Source organism: Athene noctua, chromosome 2 (assembly GCF_965140245.1).
Source record: "Athene noctua chromosome 2, bAthNoc1.hap1.1, whole genome shotgun sequence".
Lineage (NCBI taxonomy): Eukaryota > Metazoa > Chordata > Aves > Strigiformes > Strigidae > Athene > Athene noctua.
The window spans coordinates 81,905,818-81,929,162 of NC_134038.1; the positions used below are offsets into that span (position 1 = coordinate 81,905,818).

General features: G+C 40.5%; 1 protein-coding gene across 1 annotated transcript in view; it reads right to left on the reverse strand.

The window, feature by feature from the left end:
- Window positions 1-9,078: 9,078 nt before the first annotated feature.
- The window catches only part of ANKH (ANKH inorganic pyrophosphate transport regulator), a 103,480-nt gene continuing 89,213 nt past the window's right edge, over window positions 9,079-23,345 (reverse strand). Inside the window, exons 9-12 of the mRNA XM_074899536.1 lie at window positions 15,629-15,758; window positions 14,483-14,606; window positions 13,793-13,892; window positions 9,079-11,700 (exon numbers count right to left, since the gene is read on the reverse strand). Of these exons, the coding sequence (XP_074755637.1) occupies window positions 11,584-11,700; window positions 13,793-13,892; window positions 14,483-14,606; window positions 15,629-15,758 (471 nt within the window). The 3' untranslated portion in view covers window positions 9,079-11,583. The remainder of the gene's footprint in view (window positions 11,701-13,792; window positions 13,893-14,482; window positions 14,607-15,628; window positions 15,759-23,345) is intronic.

Sequence of the window (23,345 nt, forward strand, 5' to 3'; positions counted from 1 at the left end):
TTAGACACAAAAGCAAATGCTGTGCAGCATTGTCTGTGAGCAGGAAGGTTTGTCTGCGGTTGAGCATTCTCTTGTCTGAGGTCCATGCGTGTCCTTTGGGGAAATAAACTGGATTATATTTCAGTACACCTCATTGAGGGAAGGGCTAATTGTCCTCATGACTGACAGAGGAAGAGTCAGAGGAGGGTCTGCTGATTGGAGGGGAGGGAGGAGGAGAAGCCTTTCAAGACTCCAAGCAAAGAAGGTGAATTAATAATGCTATTTGCCACCATACTGCATGTCTTACTTTTTACCTGCTTACAATCTGGCTTTTTTCCTGCTGAAGGAGAGACAAATAAAGTCTATGTGGTCCCTGGAAGAGAAAGCTTAGTTTGAGAAAGTCAAACTCACAGTATGTGACTCTGTTTACACTTTTTGGCTTTGCTCAATCTGCTCAAAATGAAGCAGTGTGGCAGCAATCCTCATATGTGGTTTTAAACAGGCTCTGGCCTTCCAAGCCATGGGGATGTTGGCTCACTTGCTCCTGGCCTCATGAGCAGGTGTAGAGGACTGGCAGGCACAAAGGCAGTATCTTTTTCTGAGCCCTATCGCACCCTCCCCCCTCGGTTTGTTTTTTTTTCTTTCAATTTTTTTTTTTTAGCATGGCCTCCTGCCAGGCCAGTGCTCTCGGCAGGGAGAGCTGGACAAGGTCAGGCCATGCTCTTTGCAAGCAGCCATGGGAAGGCAGCGGTGAGTGCCAGCAGCTATCGAGCGTGCGCCTCTGAGTGGCTAACTAAGGGAGTTACTGTTTGCTGATGTAGACTCCCTAAATACATTCTCGGCCTGGCTCAGCATTCCTGATGGGGAAGCCCAAAGGAGAAGAGACAAGATGAAGCAGGCAGGAATTCAAGGGCTGACAAGACATGAGGGACCCTAAGGCAGGGCAGGTTTTAGGGATACGGGATTCTGGAGATTGCAGGCTGCCTAAAATTGAAAATAGAAAACAGTATGTGAGGCAGTCATTTTGTGGGCTGGAAAAGCTGGACTTCTCTCTGAGAGCAGTGTCTGGATCTCTGCTGTGGGCCAGTGTGAGAAGAGCTGAGGCAGCAGAGTTGTGGAGGGTCAGTCACAGATACGTACCATCTTACCTCTTCAACACGTTTTTAAAAACAGTGGTGGCTCAAATGTCACATCAGGAGAGACATTTAAGGCTGTGGTCCCATAGTCAGCCTTCTCGCTGGCTCTGGGTGTCTCGGATTTGGTCGTTTGGAAGTACTAATGGGACATGACGTTCAGTATCAAACACTAAACATTTTTGGTTAAGGAATGTTTTCACAGCTTCGTAAGAACAGCTTTGGTGGCTTGCCAGATGGATGGATGAAGCATCTTCTCATGACATTTGAGTTTGCGCTGGCCTGATAAGAATACTGCTCTCCTTTTAAGTACTAAGTATCTATTTCACAGGAATGCTAGAAGTTTTAGATCTGGTATCGAAAAAGTATTCTGACCATGGTATTTCCAGATCAACAACACTTGGAGGCTTTGTAGAAATAAAGAACTTGTCTTGCACCATTTTATAGATACCCTTGGATTTCATTAACTTCAAGTTAAGACCTTGTAGTTGGCAGCATCATACTCATAATTCAAAACCAATTTGCTCGTTGGATTAATTTCTCACCAGGAGGTATATTTTGCTTGTTCCAAATGAGAAGAACACTTTAGACCATGTCAGGTTATCAGAACTAATAAAACAGAAGCAATCGGAATCATGAATGTATGCAAACTGTTAGAACTTTACTTAAAGTAATTAGAATATGAAAGCTATTGGACAATATTGGAGCACAAATCCCCTCCCAAAGAAAGCACAGATCATTCTTTTTAACAATGCAAAAACATACATTTGTTAAATACATAAACAGCACTGAATTTTAATGTAACATGTACTTCTATACTTTTGACCTTAGCAGTCATTTTAAAAATGTACAAATTTTTAACGTTCATTGGTTTCTTTAGAGCTTAAAGAAAACCATGTTTAAAGCAAAGGAAAACAGTCATTAAAAAACCAAACCAGTAGCTTTAGCATGTGTACAAATTACAGAAAGCAACACTTATTTTGAGAGAAATCAACTGGAATTCTACAAGTATGACAGAAAATTATACATGAGGTAACATTTCATTTAAAATCTAGGATCCCTGTACTGTAGTCACAAATGGTGCTCTGGCTTGACACCTACAGTCCTTGCAAAATTGACTTGTTTAAGTAGTTGAAGATGGCTATTAGGCACACTGCTTTTGCATAAAGACAGCTTTATCCGGAAAGAAAAAATCTGAATCTGATACTGAAAGATATGCTGAAAGAAATTTTTTAAAAGTTGTACCTCTCAGGTGAAATATGCATTTGCCTAGCTCTCAGATTTACCTTCAAGTTACAGAAATTAATTTAAAAATTGGGACTTTTTCTCTACAGAAAGGTGTTTAGAGAATTGACGTTAATCCCAATGTCACTGCAGCATGTCCTAAAGTGTGGCTAGCTACGGCTCTTGTCTCTTTCAGTGTTGTAAACCTGCTGAGAACAAAACAACACACTGTCCTGTCAGAGGGCCAGGTCAGGAAAAGATGAGGCCCCCACATCCTTTCCCCACTTTCCTGAGCAAGAGCCTTCACACTTTGGGCTGCCCTTTTCTAGGATGCTGCTTCCAGACACTACTTCCCCACTCCCATTTTTAAAAGTATTTCCATGAAACTAAAACAAGTCAATTTTAGAGAACCCAAAGGCACAATTAGAACATGCAAACACGAATTTAGTATTAGGCATTTCTGTGGCGCTGTTCCCTGTAGTATCCAAGCATCTTTCACCAGCATTAGTGAATTTTATCCTGATAGCACCTCTCTGAAATTGGAGAACCTGCTATCCTTGTAGTATTACTCTACAAATGGTGCAGTCTGACCTCACATGATGTGGTCAAAGCTATCTTGAGCATCTGTTCAGAAACTGTGTCTTCTTTGAGAAAATTTCTGGGGGTTACCTCTACACAAATTGGTTCTTTTCCATGATGATTTCCTGCTGTGAAGACAAAATAGTCTTCGTCTTCTGCTCTGCCCTTTAGGGTTTGCTCAAACTTTGTAGTTTCTTTCTGGAGTGAATGCAAAGATGGAGAGAGCAGGATGGTGAAGCCTGCTTCTTTCTCCATTGCAAAAGGTGTGGCAAAGTTTGCTGTCTTCTGTGCTCCTAGCACTATGAAGTTCGGCTTTATCCACTAAGTAGTATCTGTTAATGCTGCCTGATAACCTTTGAAGGCCAATGAACCTTTCACTAAAGAAGATGAATGAAGGTGTTATGGTTCTGTCTGCCCACCAGTATGGTCCTTGCAGGGTAATGCAGTGCAGGGTGCTTGCAAAAGACATTTCAACTCACCGATTTGTGTCTATGTTGCCCTCTCTTGCCACATAGACACACTCACTCCTCCACACTCACTTGCTCACATGTGCTCCTCCTTAGGCACTCCCAGCAGCTTTCTGTCCAATATAGATGAAGTAATTTCTCAGATTTTGGAACACTGCTAGGCTGTGCTGCCCAAACACCTTTAAACAATCTCAGCCATTCCACCACACAGAGTCAAGTCCTTGGTCTCCAGTTTGGATTTCTGAGGCCTGTGGTAGTAATGTGCTCTGCCAGTGTTGCAGAACAAGTAACACAAGCAGCGTAAGAGGCTCTGACACTGCCTGCAATCCCAACTTCAAGCCCACCAACAATGGGCAGCATCTATTGTTTTCTCCTCCCAACAGCCAACTCTGGGGAGGATCACTCACTGCCACCCAGCTCACACCCAGCGATGAAGTGACAACGCATCAAACCACATCTTTCTGAAGGAGTTCTGTGCTTCCTGCCTCAAGCCATCCTCCCTCTCAACAGCGGAGCTCTAGGGTCCTCCAGCCACGCCTGTGTCTCTTACCACAAACCCTCCATAGGCTCCTGGCTTCAAGAAACAAAGGCAGAGCAAACAAAAGCAACAACACCCAAAGCTGGTCTAAAATAATGGAGCAGTGAGAGCAATGTTCTGGAAGATCAAAACCTGCCATGATCTAAGCTTGACTGCCTTATGACAGTGGTGGGGGTTTCTGTCAAACTTAAAAACAGGTTGAATTTTGCATCTTGTGCGTTTGTTTTTTAAAAATATACAAGATATTGCAGGTAGATCTTTATTAAACCTAAAGTAAGTGAAGCGCATTTTGAACTACATTAGTTAAAGAGTGATTAGATTGATTTTAAGGAGCTTGTTGATGGTAATATGTAAAAGCATGTCATCTACAAAAATGCGTATGTGTCTTCAACTTTTTTGGAGGGTTTGCTTTTGCAATTTTGAGGTGCTTGCAAACTCTGCAGATAAAAATCAGTTGACCTAAGTAACCAGAAAGCTTATTGCCTGTAGCCTCCCAATTGTTTCATTATAGCTTAGGAAGGATTTTTTGTTTATCATAATAGAACACAAAAGCAGAGTTACATTAGTGCTGCTTTGCAGAGCAAACTACAAAGTTCAGCAGTGCAGGCTCTGCTGTTTTCTGCATGTGTACCATACACTTTCCACCCAGGCAGTATTCATATTAAAAATGAATGCAACTGCAATTAATTTTTTTTCAGTTCTGCATTTTTTTCTTTGCTTTTCTGTTGTGCTTTTGCTGAATTATGGATAAAGCTGTTGTTCCAATTTAAAAATGCATCCTCTCCTAAGAGAGGATTTATATGCGCTCATTTGTAGACAGGCCAAGCTGTTTCATTACATAAATGTAATTATCTACTTTGCATTACCTTGATTATAATGGGGAGTTATTAGAAAGGGTAGCTTTTTTTTAAATGCTGAATGATGCACATGGAAATAGAGGCAGCAGGTAACAGTTGCAATTGCTTGCTGGTTTCAGGTGGTTAGAGAGTTAATTGAAAAAGTGCAGGACAGTACTCAAATATTTCATCTGCAGATACAATGGCTTATTTTCACTTTGCCCTCCTTGTGGGCTCCCAGAGGGTGGGAGGGTACTTTACAGCTGGCTCTGCAATATTAAAGTTTTGTCATCAGCAAAAGAATCTGTGCAGCTCATGTTTTTGCTCTACATTGTAGAGCCCTAGGAGGCACTGTCTCTCAGCACTGAACTGAAAGCCTGAACAAGGCAAGCAGTCTCAAGTCTCTTAAAATGAAGGGACCTCTCTAGCTTCCTGACTGAATCAGAGAACAATTTAGGTCAGAAGGGGACTGCAGGCAGTCATCTAGCCCTCCCACTCAAAGCATGGCCACCTTAGACATTGGATCAGGCTGCTCACGTCCAGCTGAATTTTAAACTTAAGGGATTGTCCCTGTTAATCAGGCTCTCCAACTCATTAAGTTATATATTTAGTTGTGAGATACATGAAATCTGTTTCCCAGTGCTTCAAACTATTCTGTGCTTGCTCTGGGGATGCTGGAAAAGTTTGGGTCGTGGTCTTACGGATCATTAGAAAGTCACAAAGTGGCTGGAGTTAAATAATGAATTAATTATTTTAATTCTTGATTTTAAATAAATTCACCCCCCAATTCCTTCTACTTCTTGACTCTCCTTTTCAGCTTAGCAAATGGAAAGTAAAAACCAGTCCGTCAAAGAGGAGTTTTGTTGGAAGCTACTTTTTAATCACGGCATTACTTGACATTCAGTCAACATGACGGTTACATTTTCCTTCTCAAAATGTCAACAGACAAAATAAGCCTAGCAGGAGCCTTTAGAAGAAAATAAGGAAACGTCTGAAGATGTTGAACTAGGAATGACAGAAAATAATGATGAGGTAAAATTAATAAATTGATCTGAGCAGTGACAAGGCTTGGGAATACTGAGGAAAACTTTCCCCTCAGGGTTACAAAGACAAAAGAGCACCTAAAAATATACCACAATTGTTCTGAGATAGAGTGGATATCTTGATTATGAAATGCCGAGGCTGAAGCTTGCTCTCTAACCGTACAATTACCTTGCACAAGCTGCAGCCAAAATGCCCTTCTGTGTGAGTATGCACTCCAAGCTGAGCTTACAGCTTGATCTCTTTGCCCCCGTATTTTGTCTCTGGCCTTTTTGTTCAGAAGATGCCAATTACTGAGAATTCTGGCAATGGTTTTGCTGAGGAGTGCATCTACTCACCGACAACTGAACTTGGCTCTCCACAGCAAATCTACACAAGCTGTCCAAACCAGAGTGGAGAGCCAGGGCTCCCCCTGCACCCCACATCCTCCCACTACTCTGCAGTGCTGCTGCAGGTCATGACCACGCTTGGGCTGAGTTTGCTGCTAAACTGACAGTTCTGCCTTGTTTCATGACGCCGTCAGGCTGCAATTGAATACAATGTGTTGCAAGGCACGGAATGTATTTGGAGCACCTCTTCCTGTTGGGGCTCTGCCATGAGTTCCCACAGCCTGCTATGTACCGCAGCCCCTCTCCACAGGAGGTTGCTCCCTTCCCAAACTATGGCTTCTGCACTTGAATTCTAGTAAAAAACCAAACAGGAATGAGGGAAGGGAATCCTAACATTTTATGATTATGTTACTATTTGGGAAATGCCAGTCTGATACCAAAATTGTGGTAATTTTGTCTTGTGTTTAAGTAATATTTATATGACATTTCCCTAATGCAGCCCTGACAGTTACTCAGAAAGAGCAAGCTATGTAGTCCCTTCTCTCTGCATGTTATAAAACCTGCATGCTGGTTTATTTATGCTTGAATAATCTAAGATGTTTCATACTTGTCTCTCTGATGGCTCCACCACTCAGAAACCAAAATATTTAGAAGTGGTGTCTTATGGACTCATTGCTCCTCACACTTCTGTCCCTCTCCAGGGCAGCTGGAAGAGAAATGGCAGCAGCCACAGCTCTGGTTTTCTACCCTGTGATTCACTTGTCTCCATGCCATGCAATGTTGTCTTTAGGATGAATATACAAGACCCATAAGCTTTTCAACATGTCCTCTCCCATTCCAGCTTACCGATCTAAATCATGCTTTAGCTTACTGGTATAAGGCCTGCTGAAACTGTGTTTTATTTACTCTTTTATGTAGCTTTAAATTGCAATTTTTTTTTTAACTGCTTAGTATTAGTCCCACATTAAGATCATGTTTAGACTTGAATCCTTGTTCCAATGAACTATATAAAGGCCGTAATAAAAATGCCTATGCGACACTTTCATACGCACACTCATATACATATGCATGGCTTTCCAATACACTAATGGCTACTGCAACTATGCTCAGGTTACATCCAGCTGCACTCAAACCCATGCTGACCGTGCCACAACCACAAAATCTCAGTGACAGAGAGAACCAATACTGCCACCTCACTACCCCCTGCCCTGTCCTGCATTTTGCCGAGGATGCTGCTGGCAGGGCCAGGATGCTGGAGCCACAGGACGCCCTGTTCCTGTTGCCACCTTGCAGCCCAAGGCAAAACTATGCCTGGAGACTCTGGGCGCCCTGGCCTGAAAGCATCCTTTCTCCCTTCTTTTTAAGCACGAGGCGCCGTCCCACAAAAGAAGGCGCTCTCGCCTTCAAAAGGTTTCTGTTCGTGCGTCGTGGCCTGCCCTGAATCGGCTGCATTCATCAGCTCGCCCTCAGTCTTGGGCTGCTCCCTCTCTGGCTGCAGATTCGGCAAAACACCGAGCAAGAGCCAGATATAAATCTCTCCCCCTCAAAGGAAATATTTAGCAGCAAAATGAGTAGAAAACAAAAGACTTCTCTGTTACTCACCCAATCCTCTCACTCAGGGTGGCTCTATCTAACAAGCAGGCAAATGAGCGCTCCTGCCCAGCATAGCTGTGCCAGGGGGACGGGGAGCGGGGCTGCCCCACGCCTGGGAACCCGCAGCTGAGCCCAAATGGCCTCAAGCACTGGCTGGGACATGCAGAGCTTTTTCCATCAAGTCCACTGCTTGGTAAGCGTGAGAGACCTGCTTAGGGCAGTGAGCGGGGAAAAAGTCCCCACTGTTTTCTGTTAATTCTGCAAAAGGAAAACTCAAGACAAGTTAACACAATTTTACGTATGTATTAAAAGCCAAGGAACATTAATTCACAGCTTATCGGTGTCTTGCTCTTATTTCTTACTGTGTGAGCTGTTCTGAAATGTAAGATGTAGGATGCAGATGAACTTTGTTCCTCTTTTTATTGTAACTTCAGCTGTATAATTCAGTAATTCTTAAGAAAGTCTGGAAAGACCAAGTGTCCATGTGAATTCATTGAGATGAGTGTGCTCCGGCTCTCCAACACAGAAACTGAACAGGTTTCTATTGTAAAATATTTATCACAGATAGCCACTTCATAAGCAATAACACAAGAGAGCTAAGCCATGTTACCAGAACTCAAAAAAATCCTTTTGGGAAGAGGTGCAGATCAGGGCGTGCCCAGCATCTGCCTGACAGAGACACTGGAATGTCTCTGTGATGCGGACTGGGGCTTCAGCTGAAGAGGACAGCTGCCTGCTCCCAGCCTGTAACCCACCAGAATGGCTGCTTCACCAGTCCAGATGAATTTGCCACTGGCTGGGAGTCAGAGCAGTGAGGTTTCAGGCAGTCGCTGAAGCTCCCGACAGCAGTGCCCAGCAGCAGAACCAGAGGCTGTGGGGGACAGGATGCTCCTTGGACACGCGCCTTCCCGCCGAGCACCCTGCCTGCCCACGCAGGGGGGACCCTGGTCGGCAAGAGGGGCTGGCTGGGACTCACCCACTGCAGAAACATTGGCAGGTTTTGTTAACCCAGTAGAGCAAGGTAAAGAAATACACGACCCGCAGGAAGCAGAAAGAGATGCGATGTGTGCGTCCTTATGTCACTGCTCAAATTCTTGCCCAAATCCCACCACTCCTGTGCTCATTTGGTATCTTGCAAAGTAAGGGACTATTAAGTATTACCCACACAGTTGAAGATTTACCTTTTACAATACCATTAGCTTAACTCTGTATGAGCAATAATTCAGTTTTTTATATCTGTTCCTTTTCTAGCTAAAGCAAAAGCTTCAGTGTTTCATTTAATTTGTTTTTAAATTTTTACTTTTTGGTGCAATTACTACCTTGAAACCTACATCAGTAATGCTCAGAATTCTTCAAAAATACTGCCATTTGAATTTTAATCATGTACCAAAAGAAATATTACACAAAAATATTTTCTTGCTTTATCTCTACAGTTCCTGAAAAACTGCATCTTGTGGACTTAGATACAAACGTACTGGAGAAACCGAAACTACATGAACAGAGAAGACCTCAAATGGCCACTGCGATCTGTAACAGTCTATATACACATTATATACATATGACTGTTTGAGAGCCTGTATTCATGAATGTGTACAGTCTGCATACTGCACAAAGTTAATTTGTCTGAGGGGTTTTATTTAAACTACCATCAGAAACAAGGAGAACAACCTTGTGGTGGCACAGAAAGTGTGTGGGTGCTGGATTTAGTCACCCTCCTAGTGCCACTGCTCATTAACCATGACTGATTTTGCAAATCTGCCATTCAACACAATAATTTCTACATTTTTTCCGATTGCATTTGTACATGTAACAAATTGGTACAAATGTTTACAGTAAGATGTAAAGTTCATTGATACAATGCCTTTCATGATGGCCGTAACTGGTTACTAGCCAACTGTAGTTTTTTAGAGACATTTTTAGCTGAACTTGGAAAAATAGGAAATGTATTGTAGCTTAAAATAAATGTACATAATATACAATATATATATTTATACACATGTGTATGTCTACATACACATATATTGATATAACATTTAAAGTAATGTTTAGTTTTATCAGTTCTCTGAGTGCTGGGACTACCTGGCAAATAAATCTAGAAACAGAATTTGTCCACAATTAAATAATCATTTCCATAACTTATAAAAATATACTTTTACCAAATAAGGTTTAAATTAACTGACTTATGGATATATCATGGAGGATAATGGTTTCTAGACTCTGGCATGGTTAAATCTGAAAGAAACCAAGCTACTACAGACCAGTAACGAATGCTGCCCCGCAGCCAAACACAGAAGAGCACAGAAATACAAGCTGCTGCTGCAGCCATCACCGGTGGCACCCAAAATCTCTCTGGTTCAGTCATCTCTTATACAGGCTTCATTTCCACCTGATACAAGTTGCCCACCCGACTTCGTGCCCTGTTATTTAAGGCCCATTCCAACCACGACCACACAGCACCTGCCGCCTTCTCCAAGTACAGCACTTGCTGACTGATGGGAGCCGCTTCCCACTTCCACGCAACACTTGCCTTGAGAGCTAACACATTATCAAAGTCCCTAATTAGCAACTTGGAGGACCATCAGTACTTGAGCTTCACCAAATGGATTTTGATCTACTGCATAGGTAAATATTTTATAGCAAAACATACATATATGTGTGTTTGTGTGTATATGTATATATACATATACACAGACACGTGTGTGAGTATGTGTACATCTTTATAGAAAAAATTTCATGGAGCTATGTGTAGTAATGTGATATACCAAGGTATCCTGCATACCTTATCTGATTTTTTAAAAACATATAGGCACCAGAAATAAGTATATAGAGCAAATCAACCATTAAAATTAAAGTTAAATCAGTGGACAAGAACTTTGGTAAAGCTTGTCATTATTTATTTTTTTAAATTCAAATACAGTCAAAGTCTATCAGTTGCCATCACCCTCTTCACAAGAGGAAAGTGCATGGGTTTTTTTCTAAAGAAAAATTATACGTAAGGTGGGGCTTAACAATTCAAGACAATTCTGAATTAAATGTTTACATTTTCAAAAGATTACTAACTTTCTGATGGAATGAAAGCTAGAGTTCTTGTCCTGTGTGTATTACATTTATTGTATGCATATATATATAAATATATATATATGTCTCTGTCTATGTACCTGTGTGTGTATATACACATCCACACACTTTTAACATGAGAGAGGAACCTGTTTTTCTCCACTTTGTATGTGGAGACTTACACATTCCTCCCTGTCTTGTACCCTGTGCAGTATAATCTCTAGTGATGAGGCCAAACAAAAAGATATAGTTCACCATAGTATATTAGTTTATGTAGCAAAGTCATTTTCAAGCAAGTAAAATAAAGCTCTGTATTCCAAACTTCTTTTCCTTTACATTTCTCATAAAGAAAAGGAAGGAAAAGGAAAGAGGGGAGGGAGTAGGATTATGGCAGTAGCATTGAGCCAGTGACATGTGTGCATGTGTGAGCGTGCAAGCGCATGCACGCGCACACAAACACACACACACGCGCACAGAGAGCAGGGCTTTGGTTGACAAATGCAGATTGTCCAGAGAAGGTGGATGCATAAGTAAGGAAGACTCTACAGTGATGCAATTGTATCTTTTATGTTTGCATGGAGTGAGAAAACAAATTCAATTGGAAAAAAAAAAAAAAGCAAAGACCTCTTTTTAGGTCCCTCATCAGTGACAGCATACTCAGTATGCTAGAGAATTTATCTGAAACCTTTTAAATCAAGGCCTCTTTATTACAAAAATAAAAACGAACAAACAAAAACATATGAGAGACGACAAGATGCTGAAGTGTCACTCCAATCGTCCCTGCAGAGAACAATTGCATCCCATTTATTATTCATTCTCTTCTCTCATTTCTACGATGTCTGTCATTTCCTCTGTGTGAGGCATGTCGGTCATTGCAGAGTCTTCACCTTCAGTAGCTGTTTCATTCTCATTCCGCTTCTTTTTCTAGATTGAAACAAGCATTCAGAACCTATCAGTAAGTGGTGCATGGACACACTCCTACAAACTCTGGGCACTGGGAGAAGCGAGATGGTGTTATTAAAAGCTAGAATATTTGTGTCATATTTGTGGCTTGTCACTAATAAGCTGGCTTAACTCAGAACGTTTCCATAACCTTACTGGGGCTCAGTTTTCTCCTTTCTAACATAAATCCAATAATAGAGGCATTTCTTATGCTAAGCAACATCCAAAACAGGCTCCAGCATGACTGGAGGGAAGAGAGCATCTGGAATCTTTTACATCACAGACTTTTTATTAAAAAAAAAAAAAAAAAGAAAAGCAAACACAATATGAGAGAAGATAAGATGCTTTAGGCAGAGAAGACAAAGGTGGCAACCTAATTTCTCAAATGTCAAACCAGGAATTTCATAGTTGTGAGCATTCTGGCTTTTCTTGGTATTGCTGATCCACTGTGATTCCCCACATCAACAAGACCAATTAATATTAGAGTATTTTTGGCTAGCAGGAGCAGGAGGGCATTCAAGAGTCCTATGATTCATCCAGGATGTCCTGGATTAGTAAAGCTAAGAAGTATTCAACCCCACTACAAAACAAGTTGAAGCATCTGTTCCTTGTTACCCATTTCTCAGCAGGCTGATTAGTTTTACAGAAAACACTTGTACAGCTGACAAAAAATCCCCCACAGGTATTAATGATTCAGCTGAGTTGGGCATATCAGAGTTTCAAAATTTCAGAGGTGTCTACATAACATTCGATTTGCAGCTCTCAAAACACTGCCCACTTATTACCACTGTAGGTGAAAACAAGTTGGTGTCTACAGCTACTGGCTGGCTCTGCCACTGTCACACTGTCTGTTGAGATGTTGCTGTCAGCTACATACTAACTCTGGTAAAGGAATAAATTAGGTTGGCACAGTTATGATTCCTACTACCTGCCTTCATCACTGCAAAAAATTAAGCACCATGTCCTTAGCCAGGAACACTCTATGAGCTACTACTGTAACAAATAATCAATGAGGGGGTTAGTCCAAACAGATACATGTTGTGAAACCACAGGCCATCACAGCCATTTCAGTGCCTACAGGTTTTACTCATTGGTTCTCAAGAAAAACATGACAGAGATCAAGGTCTTGTATTTTCTTATGAACCTTGTCCACTTTGGTCTATTGCCATGGCCTGAACTGTCAATATACATCAAAACTAGTTTTAGTTTGTTCCAACATAAGGCTTTTAGATACTCCACCTTCTGCAGTTTTTTTTTCTAAAAATAGAAGTGGTGGGCATCTTCACTTAGTAAAAAGGACCTGGTGCCCTACACAGTGCCTTGAAAACATAACTGGAAGGACACAACATGCAGGTACTGAGATGTACCCAGTCACCCCACCAATATTTGTCCTGTGTTTGACTTAATTTAGTGGAATATTCTTTGAAAGCCATGTTTCACTAGTCTTATGTATATGCAGGACCGCAGTGTGTGACATTATGTAAAAGTATGCCTATGAGAAATCCTCACCTGTTTATGAGCTCATATCCTCTACTGCTGCAGAAATATATCTTGTTTTAAGCCACTTCTTTAGATGGCAAAAAAACCCAACCTACTGTACTTTTGTCCATTTTCAGCAGAACTGGTTTCATAAAGAAATAAAAGTATACATATAGCTATATATATACACATACACATGGATATAGTAAGCTTGTATGAGTGGTTCCTTTGTCTACATAAAGAAGACGTGTTGCACTGTAGTAGCTGATCTACAGTGCAAAATAGGTGGTGGTAAGGTCATGATATCCATGATACACATGTTTTGAGGAGCAAGAGGTTTACTTCAAAGCAGTGTGTCCCATGGCCTAGTCCCATGGCCTGAATGTCCACTAGCAGCTGGAAGGCACCTTTTTGTTTTATTTCAACCCAAAGAATTCCCAAGTTGCACACTTTTGAGACTGCACAGGGAAGCTAACCAAATTCAGTAAATGGAGATGCTGGGGAGTTGTATTTCAAAAGTGTACTCTTAATCTGAACTAAAATCCATTATATTTATCAACTGCTTTCACAAGATCCTGCAGAGCCCAATTCTTACCTGTTTCCGATAGACGTAACAGGCTGCTATTGCAACCATGGTGGATTCTCCTACAAAACCAGCTAGAAGGGATCCTACTCCAAGAGTGGCTCCATGAACTCTGTGGGTGGCATAAAAATAAAGTAGTCATGGTTGTGTGAGAATGAATGATTCATAATTATATTTTCACTGGCTTATAGAACCAATCTGTTGTTAGAAATACTTCCTTCGAAGACATAATACACTGGCAAAGAGAATAACTAGTATTTGAAAGAAATTTTCTGTTTCTTAATGGCTTCACTGTTTAGTAAAAGAACCACATTCTGAATCAAATTACGGACTAAGAATTTAAAGTCTTGTACGGAGTGCTGTAGAATAGATTATTTAACTTATAAACAAGATATTCTTCCATTAGTTTTCTTAACAGTGCATTTTATAACATGGAAATAAATTCCCACTAGGACATGTTTTTGCCTCTTTGACATTTGTGTATTTTTTCAAAGGGGACATCACTATTGTGCCTGTCTAGAGCAGTCACACTTGTAAATCCGTAAATGTTTCTTTTTTAGACATTGATGCTATTTAGACTTTATATTACGGTTAGTATTTGGGGAAAATATTCTGAGCTATGCAAATTCAGCTATCAAGTGATAGGGAAAATGAATGAGGAGGAAAGCAAACCCTTCAGCTCTGTGGAGAATAATGATTTACCCCAAGTAAGGCAGCACAATGAGACTAGCGATGAGGACGATAATTCGCAGCACAGAGCTGGGTGCCAACACAAATGTCTTCTTCAGAGTCATCAGCCAACCAGTCAAGTGTGCTCTGACAGTCACTGTTCATAAACAGGGGAAGGGGAGGGGATGGGGAGAAAGAGAGGCAAGAGTAGTAAAAAAAGTGTCAGTCATCTCATATGAAGCTTTTTCATGCAGAGAGCACTGTTCAGAAATAACCATGGTGAAACTTGTTTCTGGTAACTTTGCACACTGGGAAACTCTACTAGAAATGAAGTGGATCTTGTATGCAAATTGCTTTAATAGACTGGTTTTTGAAAAAAATAAACCCACACCAAAAAAGAAGCGTTATAGACAGCAATCTTTACTAAGAGATGCTCTCTTACGACCGATTTGTTAGATGGTCCATTCTGTTTTCTTCATTAAAAACACACTATTTCCTTCCCTAAAGAGAAAGCATACCAAGGAAAATTTTCCCTCTAGTTCCTGTGTGGTACATGGTGTAACAGCTAGGCACAGAAAAAGATATCTACATGAACCTCTTCTTGTATTTGTACTTTACCTTTATTACAAAACTGTCTTGTCATATAAGCAGAAAACACTACATGATGCAGCATTTAATTATGGAAGTTAGAAAGATTTTGAGGGGAAACATTTTGATTATGACTGTCAAACTTGTCTCTCTCTTGAATAGGGGCATTAACTTTATTCTATATTGTTTATGCTCTGATGATATCTGAAAGAGCTGCTGAGTCTGGCAGCAGAAGGGGAGACTAATGGAGGTGATGTTACTGTGGAGGCAGTCCTAGAAACTATTCCAAATAGTTAATTTCAGCCTTGGCACACTGCCATTCATGTGTGTGTTCTCAGTCAACTACAATAAACAGAATTCAGGCTTTACTTCTGACAGTCAGAAATCCACCTAATGACAGACAGCTCTTACTGCAATATTTGCATCTTGACTACTGATGTAAATAGTCTTTGTCTACACCAGCTTCAGTAAAAAGGTGTCACTTATGCTAGGCATGCATTTAGCCACTCTTGTTATGTACAGACATGCCAGATTCTGACCATGCCTCACAGCTGGTTTGGTTTTGATGTTAGAGTTTTTATTTTTTTTTACCTGGAACTGGAAAGAAGGAGAAGATGCGCAAAGGAACAACACACAGCTCTGCAAAAGCGAAGTCTACTCCAATTATGTCAACTAAAATCTTTTCTGACACGTTTGGCGTCCAAAACATCACAAAACAGAGCTAGGAAGAACAAAATTAAGAAATGTTTATATTTCAGAAAATAAGCACAACAAAAGATAGGCCCTCCTGGTCTAAAATTTTACTGATGGGTATACAGTATATTTATACTTAGCTTGCATATAAATATACAGTATATTTATACTTAGCTTGCGTTCAAATACACAGAGTACATAAGTGTACATGAGAGGCATGTTAACTTCAGAAGCAATTCCTGCTCTTCATGTTCTTTACGTACCAAGACTGACGCACATAAAAAGAATTTTTAAGGTGCCTGCAAATGGTTGTACGTGAATGGTCTAAATGTTACAAAAACAGTAAGAAACTTGATTTTTACAGAACTTGTTCTGATTAAGACACCCATATTCCTAAACAGATTATCAAATATTTTAGTAACTAAAGGTTTGAAGTATCCCAAGACCCAGAGATCTGACCTACTTTGTTATTTAGCTTTGGTTTTGTGATTAAAAAAAGCTTTTTCTTCCTGTTATTGTCACAGTAAAGCAGATGTTAAGGAAGCAAGCTGACTGAATGGGGCAAAACTTGTGACCTTAAATGCTCTGGCGCTCCTCTTATCAGGTTACAAACCAGTGTACCAGGTAAATTATGCGCACTGGCTGTACAACCTGATGGCTTTATAAGACTCTATAACCACTCTCTTGTAATTCAGCCTACAAGCTAGTATCACAGTATCTAGCTCTTCTCTTTTTATGCAGTTGTCACATCCCTACATGTACAGATAGCTCTTAAAGCTAGTCTTTGAAGTCCCACTACCTCCAAGACAGCTGGCATTTCACTCTCATTATTTGGCTATGTGTCAGAGACTGTCCTTTCTGTTTAGCCTACGAGTACCCAGATCACAGAAGTTTCCCAAGGTCTGTGACAGAGTGGCCTGTGGGAGGTCTCACGTTCTGACTGCCTGTTGTGGTGAACGAAACATTTCACTGTCCTGCAAAAAGGCTCATCTTCAGTTTTCTTCTCCACTTCTTAGGGAGGAACCACTATTTATTTTTCACAATTGAATGTTTTATTTGACTAATTTGATGCTGTCTTGCACTGTATATTCATCACCTATACAGAGAGTAGTAAGTGGAGGAAGGTAAGAGCAGAAGACAAATGAACTTAAGCATGGATTCTTTTTCTTTTAGCCAGCACTTCTCTCTCCCTGACAAGCTACTTGTACAGGGTACAACTGAAGCAGAGGGGACAATCTAGAGCAGAGAAGGTTGTGTGGCTGAGATTTCAGTTATTAAAAAGTAACTGTACAGTGACAGAGCAAATTCTTTTCATTGTTGCAGACACCATTAGGCAGACTGTAGTGATTTGTACTCTCACTGAAAATGACCTGTAAAGCAACAATACAGGGCATACTTTGTCAACTCTTCCTTCAAAGTCCAATAAACAAAATAAGATGCGAAGATGTCCGCTCTTCAACTGCAATTTGCTGTTTTCATGAAAGCAAAGACCTTTAAACTGGTTGTACTGCACAATGCCATTAGCATCCTACTAAGCAGTATAGTTACCACTGCTGTAAGATTCCATACATCTATGCTAACAGCAGAGCCTGCCTACTGCTAGTAGGCAGGCAAACAGAGCAGTTTTTCCTTCTTCAACAGCCACCTAAAAAGAGTATGCTAACATGGTTAGACAGACAAACAAATGACTGACCAAAAGCATTGTTCTCAATGCTGTTCACTTTGAAGTTAAAGTTTGTTTCTGGCCTTAATAAGACCACACTCAATCTCCATCCAGGTCTTACGGGAGGAAGGTCAGTTTGCAAATCAGGAGTAATGACTTATACCCAGGTGGTATGCAGTCATTCCTCCTCAGCTGTTGCAAACTGCGGTCCTCCCCACCCTCCCCTATCATCAGCAAAGAGTCAGTGCTGATAAATGGCTTCAAAAAGCACTTATATAGCAGCTGGTGGGTAAAGACAGCACTGGCTGCTAAGCTCAAGAATAAGCAGTTTGAGGAGGTGAGGCATGGCAGCAGAAGGACCTTCTATTTCTGTCTCAGCATGTTTCTATCTTTTTTTGTTGCAATATTGATAACTAGTTTCACTTTGCTAAGAGATTCCTCTCTGCTCTCTCATGAGCAGATGATATTCTCATTTCAGGGAACAAAGCCTCGGGAAAAGAAATTAATGCTTTGCATCATGCAAGCCCTTTGCAACTTAACTTCTAGGGTACTTGCAACTTGAGAAGTTTCTGTATTATTTCAAACACAAATTTGAAATGTGGTAGAAAAAACTAGGCTCTACTTCAGGAAAACAGTAACACTAAACATGCAAAGGAGGGAAGGTATTTTGGGTAATGATTTTATTACAGATGAGGTATATTAAAAATAGGATGAACTCTTAGCTCTTTGGTGATGCTGGGTGGTCTGTATGATGTTTGTGATTCACCTTGGTAAAGGGTGAAGACTGATCAGAGAAGAGACCGGAGAAGATGGTAACAGATGAAATGATGCAAGTAGTTCAGTGAAATGGGGGGTGTGGCACACACAGTTAGAGATGGGGTCTATTGGAGTAAGTGGCACTAACTTCCCAGGGCTCAGATGAGGAAAAATTTTTAGAAAATAGATTTAGTTACAGTATGTCTTCTATCTTTCTTTTAGTTCAACGCTGTTTGTTTCCGTCTCCTCCCTATGTCTTTCTGCGTGTCTACAAGGTTAAAAATAGAGCAGATAGGCTTGGGTAGGGTTACAGTTATACCTTATTTTAATCTAATCAAGAGGTGAAGATGAAACAGTAAAAGTTTCTGCACAGGCTAACAACATGCATGCATAATGGCACTGCAGCTTCAGGTTGCAATTGCAGTTGGCTGCAATGGCTTTATACAGTAATGAATATTGTATTTGGAACCTCTACTGAGGCTGAAGCATTATAATGCTTTGGGAGTAAGGATTTTGCTTGTGGAATTCTAGCAAGAGAGTTGATTTACTTTTCTGTTATCTTATGGTATGAGTGCAGCGTGATATTAGGCAGTTTTGTTAAAGCCTTTCATCATTTAACTGAACAATGATGAGTGCTTTAAAAATACAGGACAAAATGAAGATATAAATGGGAGAGTGGAACTCTACAGAAAGGACACAGGCCTGAATAAAGACGGTAATATTTCTCACGGTGTTATCTCAGTATAAACAACAGCAGCGTAAGCATTTCTGGAATTGTTTTAATAATTTGGACTGATCTGAAGGGTTGTGTTATTGAGTAATGTGCCTTTAACTGATCTACACAGCAGTAAAATTTGAAAGACTTTACTAAATATGTCAATAATTTACAGCACTGTAAGCAAATCAGTACAGCTGTATTAGATCAGATCAAAGCCCCAGCTAGATTAGTACCATCTTCCTGCTAAAGGTCACTGGGGGTTGCTGAAGGAAAGGACACAAAGAGCAGGGCAAGTGCGAAGTAAGAGATGCCCTTCTCTGGCTGCACGGTCTGAGTTGCTGGCACTTCAGGAGTTCAGTAACTGTGGTGCACTTTCATCCCATGCAGCATTATGTTGTGATTACAACATATCAAAAAACAGTGATTTTTTTTTTTTTTCCAATCTGGTTGTGCATTAAAAACAAGTCAAAAGCCCTCTTGTTTGCAGTTAGCTGTGCTTACTTCCATGTGGAACCTTGCTATTCTCAGCTAGCAAGTTTAGCACCTAGGCATACTAACAGGTTACATGTCAAAAACTTCTGCTGTCGACGAGCCTGAGAGAATGCACCAAACCTTTGTTCTAGTGGGGAAAGTACCAAACTGCTAGTGCTCAGTTCAACTTCTCTTCCATCTTTTAAGTACACTTCATGCATTTGACTTACATAGATGATTGTGATGAAAAACTGTTCATGAGATTTTTCCAGATGCTGCATGTGTGAGTTTGGATGCTAGTAGTTCTTGAAAACTAACTGCATCTCCTGGAAGCTCCATCTCCATTTATTCTGGTTGCTGACAGGGATTACTAAACCTCAGAGACCTGCTACATAATGCATTATAATACATTATGCTAACAAAGGCTATTGTCATGTCTATGGTAATCTGTAGGGTGCTAGACTGATTTGCTTTTTGCCATTTGTAGAAAGCTGCCTGTCTTGGGACATTCATTGATAAATATAAGGCACAAAAGGGTATTCCAGTGAGCTATAAACAACAGTAGAGCATTTCTAAACTTCAGTGCAGTCTCTGGCTAGAGGAAACACTGCCTGATGACAAAGACACAATATGGCTTTATGTTCATCAGAAAGAAGCTATGGAATCCAAAGTGGATGTTTTTAAAAATGTTAGACATATACCAGATTGGAATGTGACTGGAATAACAGATTTTACCATGGGGAAGGGTACCTTAACCTGTTAAAAAGTTCTTCTGTGATGAAATGCAGTTCCTATTTTTCTTGTGCAAAACAACTCTCAGTAGATGTTTCCTATCATTTGTTGAACTTGCTATATTTGCAAGTTTGACTGTCCAAGAAAGGTGTTTTACCCTCAAAATATTGTCCTGTGTATATATTAAGGATTGCATGTTAACTAATTTAACCCATGCCTTGTTCATGACCTCTCTATTCTCACTTATGCTACGCAGTACTTGGTGAGGGGTAGAGGAAATCTACTTTACACCTTACACAGCTCAGCTTTGAATTGCTCCTCAGATCTTGGGATAGTATCAGTGAAGTTTATCACTTCTGTTAATATGGAAGAATTATAAGTCATATGATTTTGATTACTGAAGTGTGCAATAAACAAATCAAAAAGTAGCCTCAGTCTTACGTGGTCTGATCTCCTGATATGCCAAACATCTCTGTGGCCTCCCTCTTTCTCACATGAAAAGAACTTCCATAATTCTGTCTCCTTTCAGAGCTTGTATCACACTTACAGGATAAACTGATCTTGCAGATATGTTTGCAAGTCAAAAGACTATTTTGTTATAACTTGCGACAGTGTGAAAAATGGAATTTGACTCCTCTATTTTGCAAATAGGAAAAAAAAATTGTTGAATTATTTAGTGCTATTCTTATGGGTCTTCCAAATCCATGCTTTCATTGACCTTGAAAATTTAGTTCTCTAAATGACTCTGTAGTACTGGGGCTTGTCACTCAAACACTTACTCTAGCATATTAATGAAACTGCACTTCTGTATTTTTATAAAGAAGAATAAAATTAACAACAGTTTTGAACTGTTGACTACTAGTACTGAAACTATAGAATAGATATTAGTTACACCCCTTTTCAGACTACAGTTGGAATGTTTTTCCATGCTGAATATAGCTGTACAACAGAATAAAAATTTCTAATACCTCCTGAAGAATTCATATCACTCTAGTCTCTCAAGTAGTTGAACAACATGGAAAATGTTCAACAGAGTTCTTGTGAAGGAAGGAGATCCAACTACTCATCGATTTACACAAATGCAGGATTTTGTGTTTTAATGTGGACCAAGAAATCAAAAAGTCAAAGTTTTACCATAAAGACATTATGCACTGTTGATAGGAAATCGCATGTGAGTTTAACATGAAAATAACCAAGTGAAAAACCTGTTGTCTTCAAAGGCTCAGGGTTTGGGTGGTGTTTGTTTTTGTTTTTTTTTTAAAGCACACTTCTATAAATAATAGAAAAGTTCTTTGGAAGCTGTGGAGGAGTTGCTGGGTATGGTGTAACACTAGAGGCCAGCATCACTGGCTTGCTGTGGAAGCTTGCTGCACACCACAGCCTGGTTCACACCAGAATGGACCTGCAGAATCCTATGCTCTCTTTGCTGCAAATCATGTAAGAGGCTAGTCTTAGCACAGCCACCCCAGTTTTGAGGAGTTTTTGATATACAGCTTTTAAGATGGGGGAAAAAAAATATAAATATGTTGATCAGTCCAAATGGAGGCGTTGAAGGTTATCACAGCCTGAAGCTCTGTTGGAATAGATCATGATGTACTCATGTGTCCTGGAATTCTGAAGTGGGCAGAAAGCAGGTTCTTTTCTTGTGTGGGAAATGTAAGGTTTTCAAGATCAGACCAGCCAAAGCCCCAGGGAACCTGCCCTGACCTCACAGCTGACCCTGCTCTGAGTCAGAGGCTGGACCTGATGAACTCCTAAGGCCCTTCCAACCCGAACAATCCTGTGATCCTATGAAGCAAAAAAGCCCTGGATCTGTGTGCAGTAAAATGTCAGACTGCAGTCATATTTGAAAGCAGTTTATCATGCTGCTTATGACGTGAATCACAAGGACATTCTCTTATTGCAATTATCCTTCAGGTGCATGCAAATCAGTATAGATTTCTGTGAACTTTGTGTTCTGCGAAGGGTGGTGTAAAGCTGAAACCAGCCCTCATAAAATTTGCCAAGCAGCAGGGGGAGCAAAAGAGGGAAAACTGCCTGAGGGAAAACTCCCTAGCTTCATGTCTTCTGAAATAATTGGTTTCTACAGATCTAAGACTCCCCGCACCTTTCCCAGCTTTCCATAAAGTTCAGAGTGACAGAGCACAACATTCTTCAGAAATACAAGCTACGTCCAGCAGCTGCCCAATATACTGACTCTGATAGCATCAACATGGTGTCGCATCTGCTTTCCCCCCGGCTGCTGCTGAAAATACTTAGGCGGTAATTTTCAGGCTGGGTTGGGTTGCTAATTTAAGATAGTCATTATATCTCCCCATTGAATTACGTTGCTTTATTTTTTTACAGAAAGCAGGATGTTTTACTGGGTACAGCTTCACTTTTAAAAAGTTCGAATAAATCGAAGCTGGCAGATTCCTAGACTCTTTGAAAATTGTTGACTTCACAACTTAAGTCATTTTTTTCTAGACCAAGTTTTCTTCAGCCTGTGCTTTCTGTTGCAATTACAGAGTTTGAGCAGAAACATGCTGCAGTGACAATTTTTGACTCTTCCTTTTCTGCTGCTCCAGCCACTCATGCAGAATAGACCCTTTGTGTGAAACCTGAACAATCATGAAGGAGACATTAGTCTCCACCTCACTGGAGCAAACAGAAATCCTTTGTTCTGGGACAAAGGCTCAGTGCAGTACCACGGATGGGACAAGTCCCTCGTGAGGATTTCATAAAGTCAGCCTCTGGTGGCCAGCATCTTCCTGAGCAGGCAGGAATGCTTCCACTCATGTCTGAAATAATTTTTACTGAAGCAGGAACTAAACCTGACCTTGAAAAGGTAAAAAGCTTCTTGAGCAGTTGTTTGCCAATATGTAATTTTCCAATTATTATTTTTGTGCCAGCAGCCTTAAGATTTTAAAAAAAAACAATCTGAGAGTTCAGAGACAGGCAAAATCAAAGCAGTGAAAACAAACTCTGGATGGGTAGTATTATTCTAAAAGCTGTCCTTGGCATTCATGTAGCGTATGACAGTAAAGTAAAAAGAAAGTGGATTTAGTCTTAAAAGTTAATGCTCTTTTTAAAAATGTGTATATCCGAGACAGGACTTGTGAAATCTCCTTAATACAATGAGGCAGCAATGAAGCCATTGATGAAATCAGACTGAGGAGTGTGGGGGAAATCTATCCCTCTTTTCTTATTTCCTTTCTTTGTATACTCATGAGAAATAACACTGAACTCAGTCACCCAGGGAATTTCCGATACTGGCACTGCTGGCCACTGAGGTG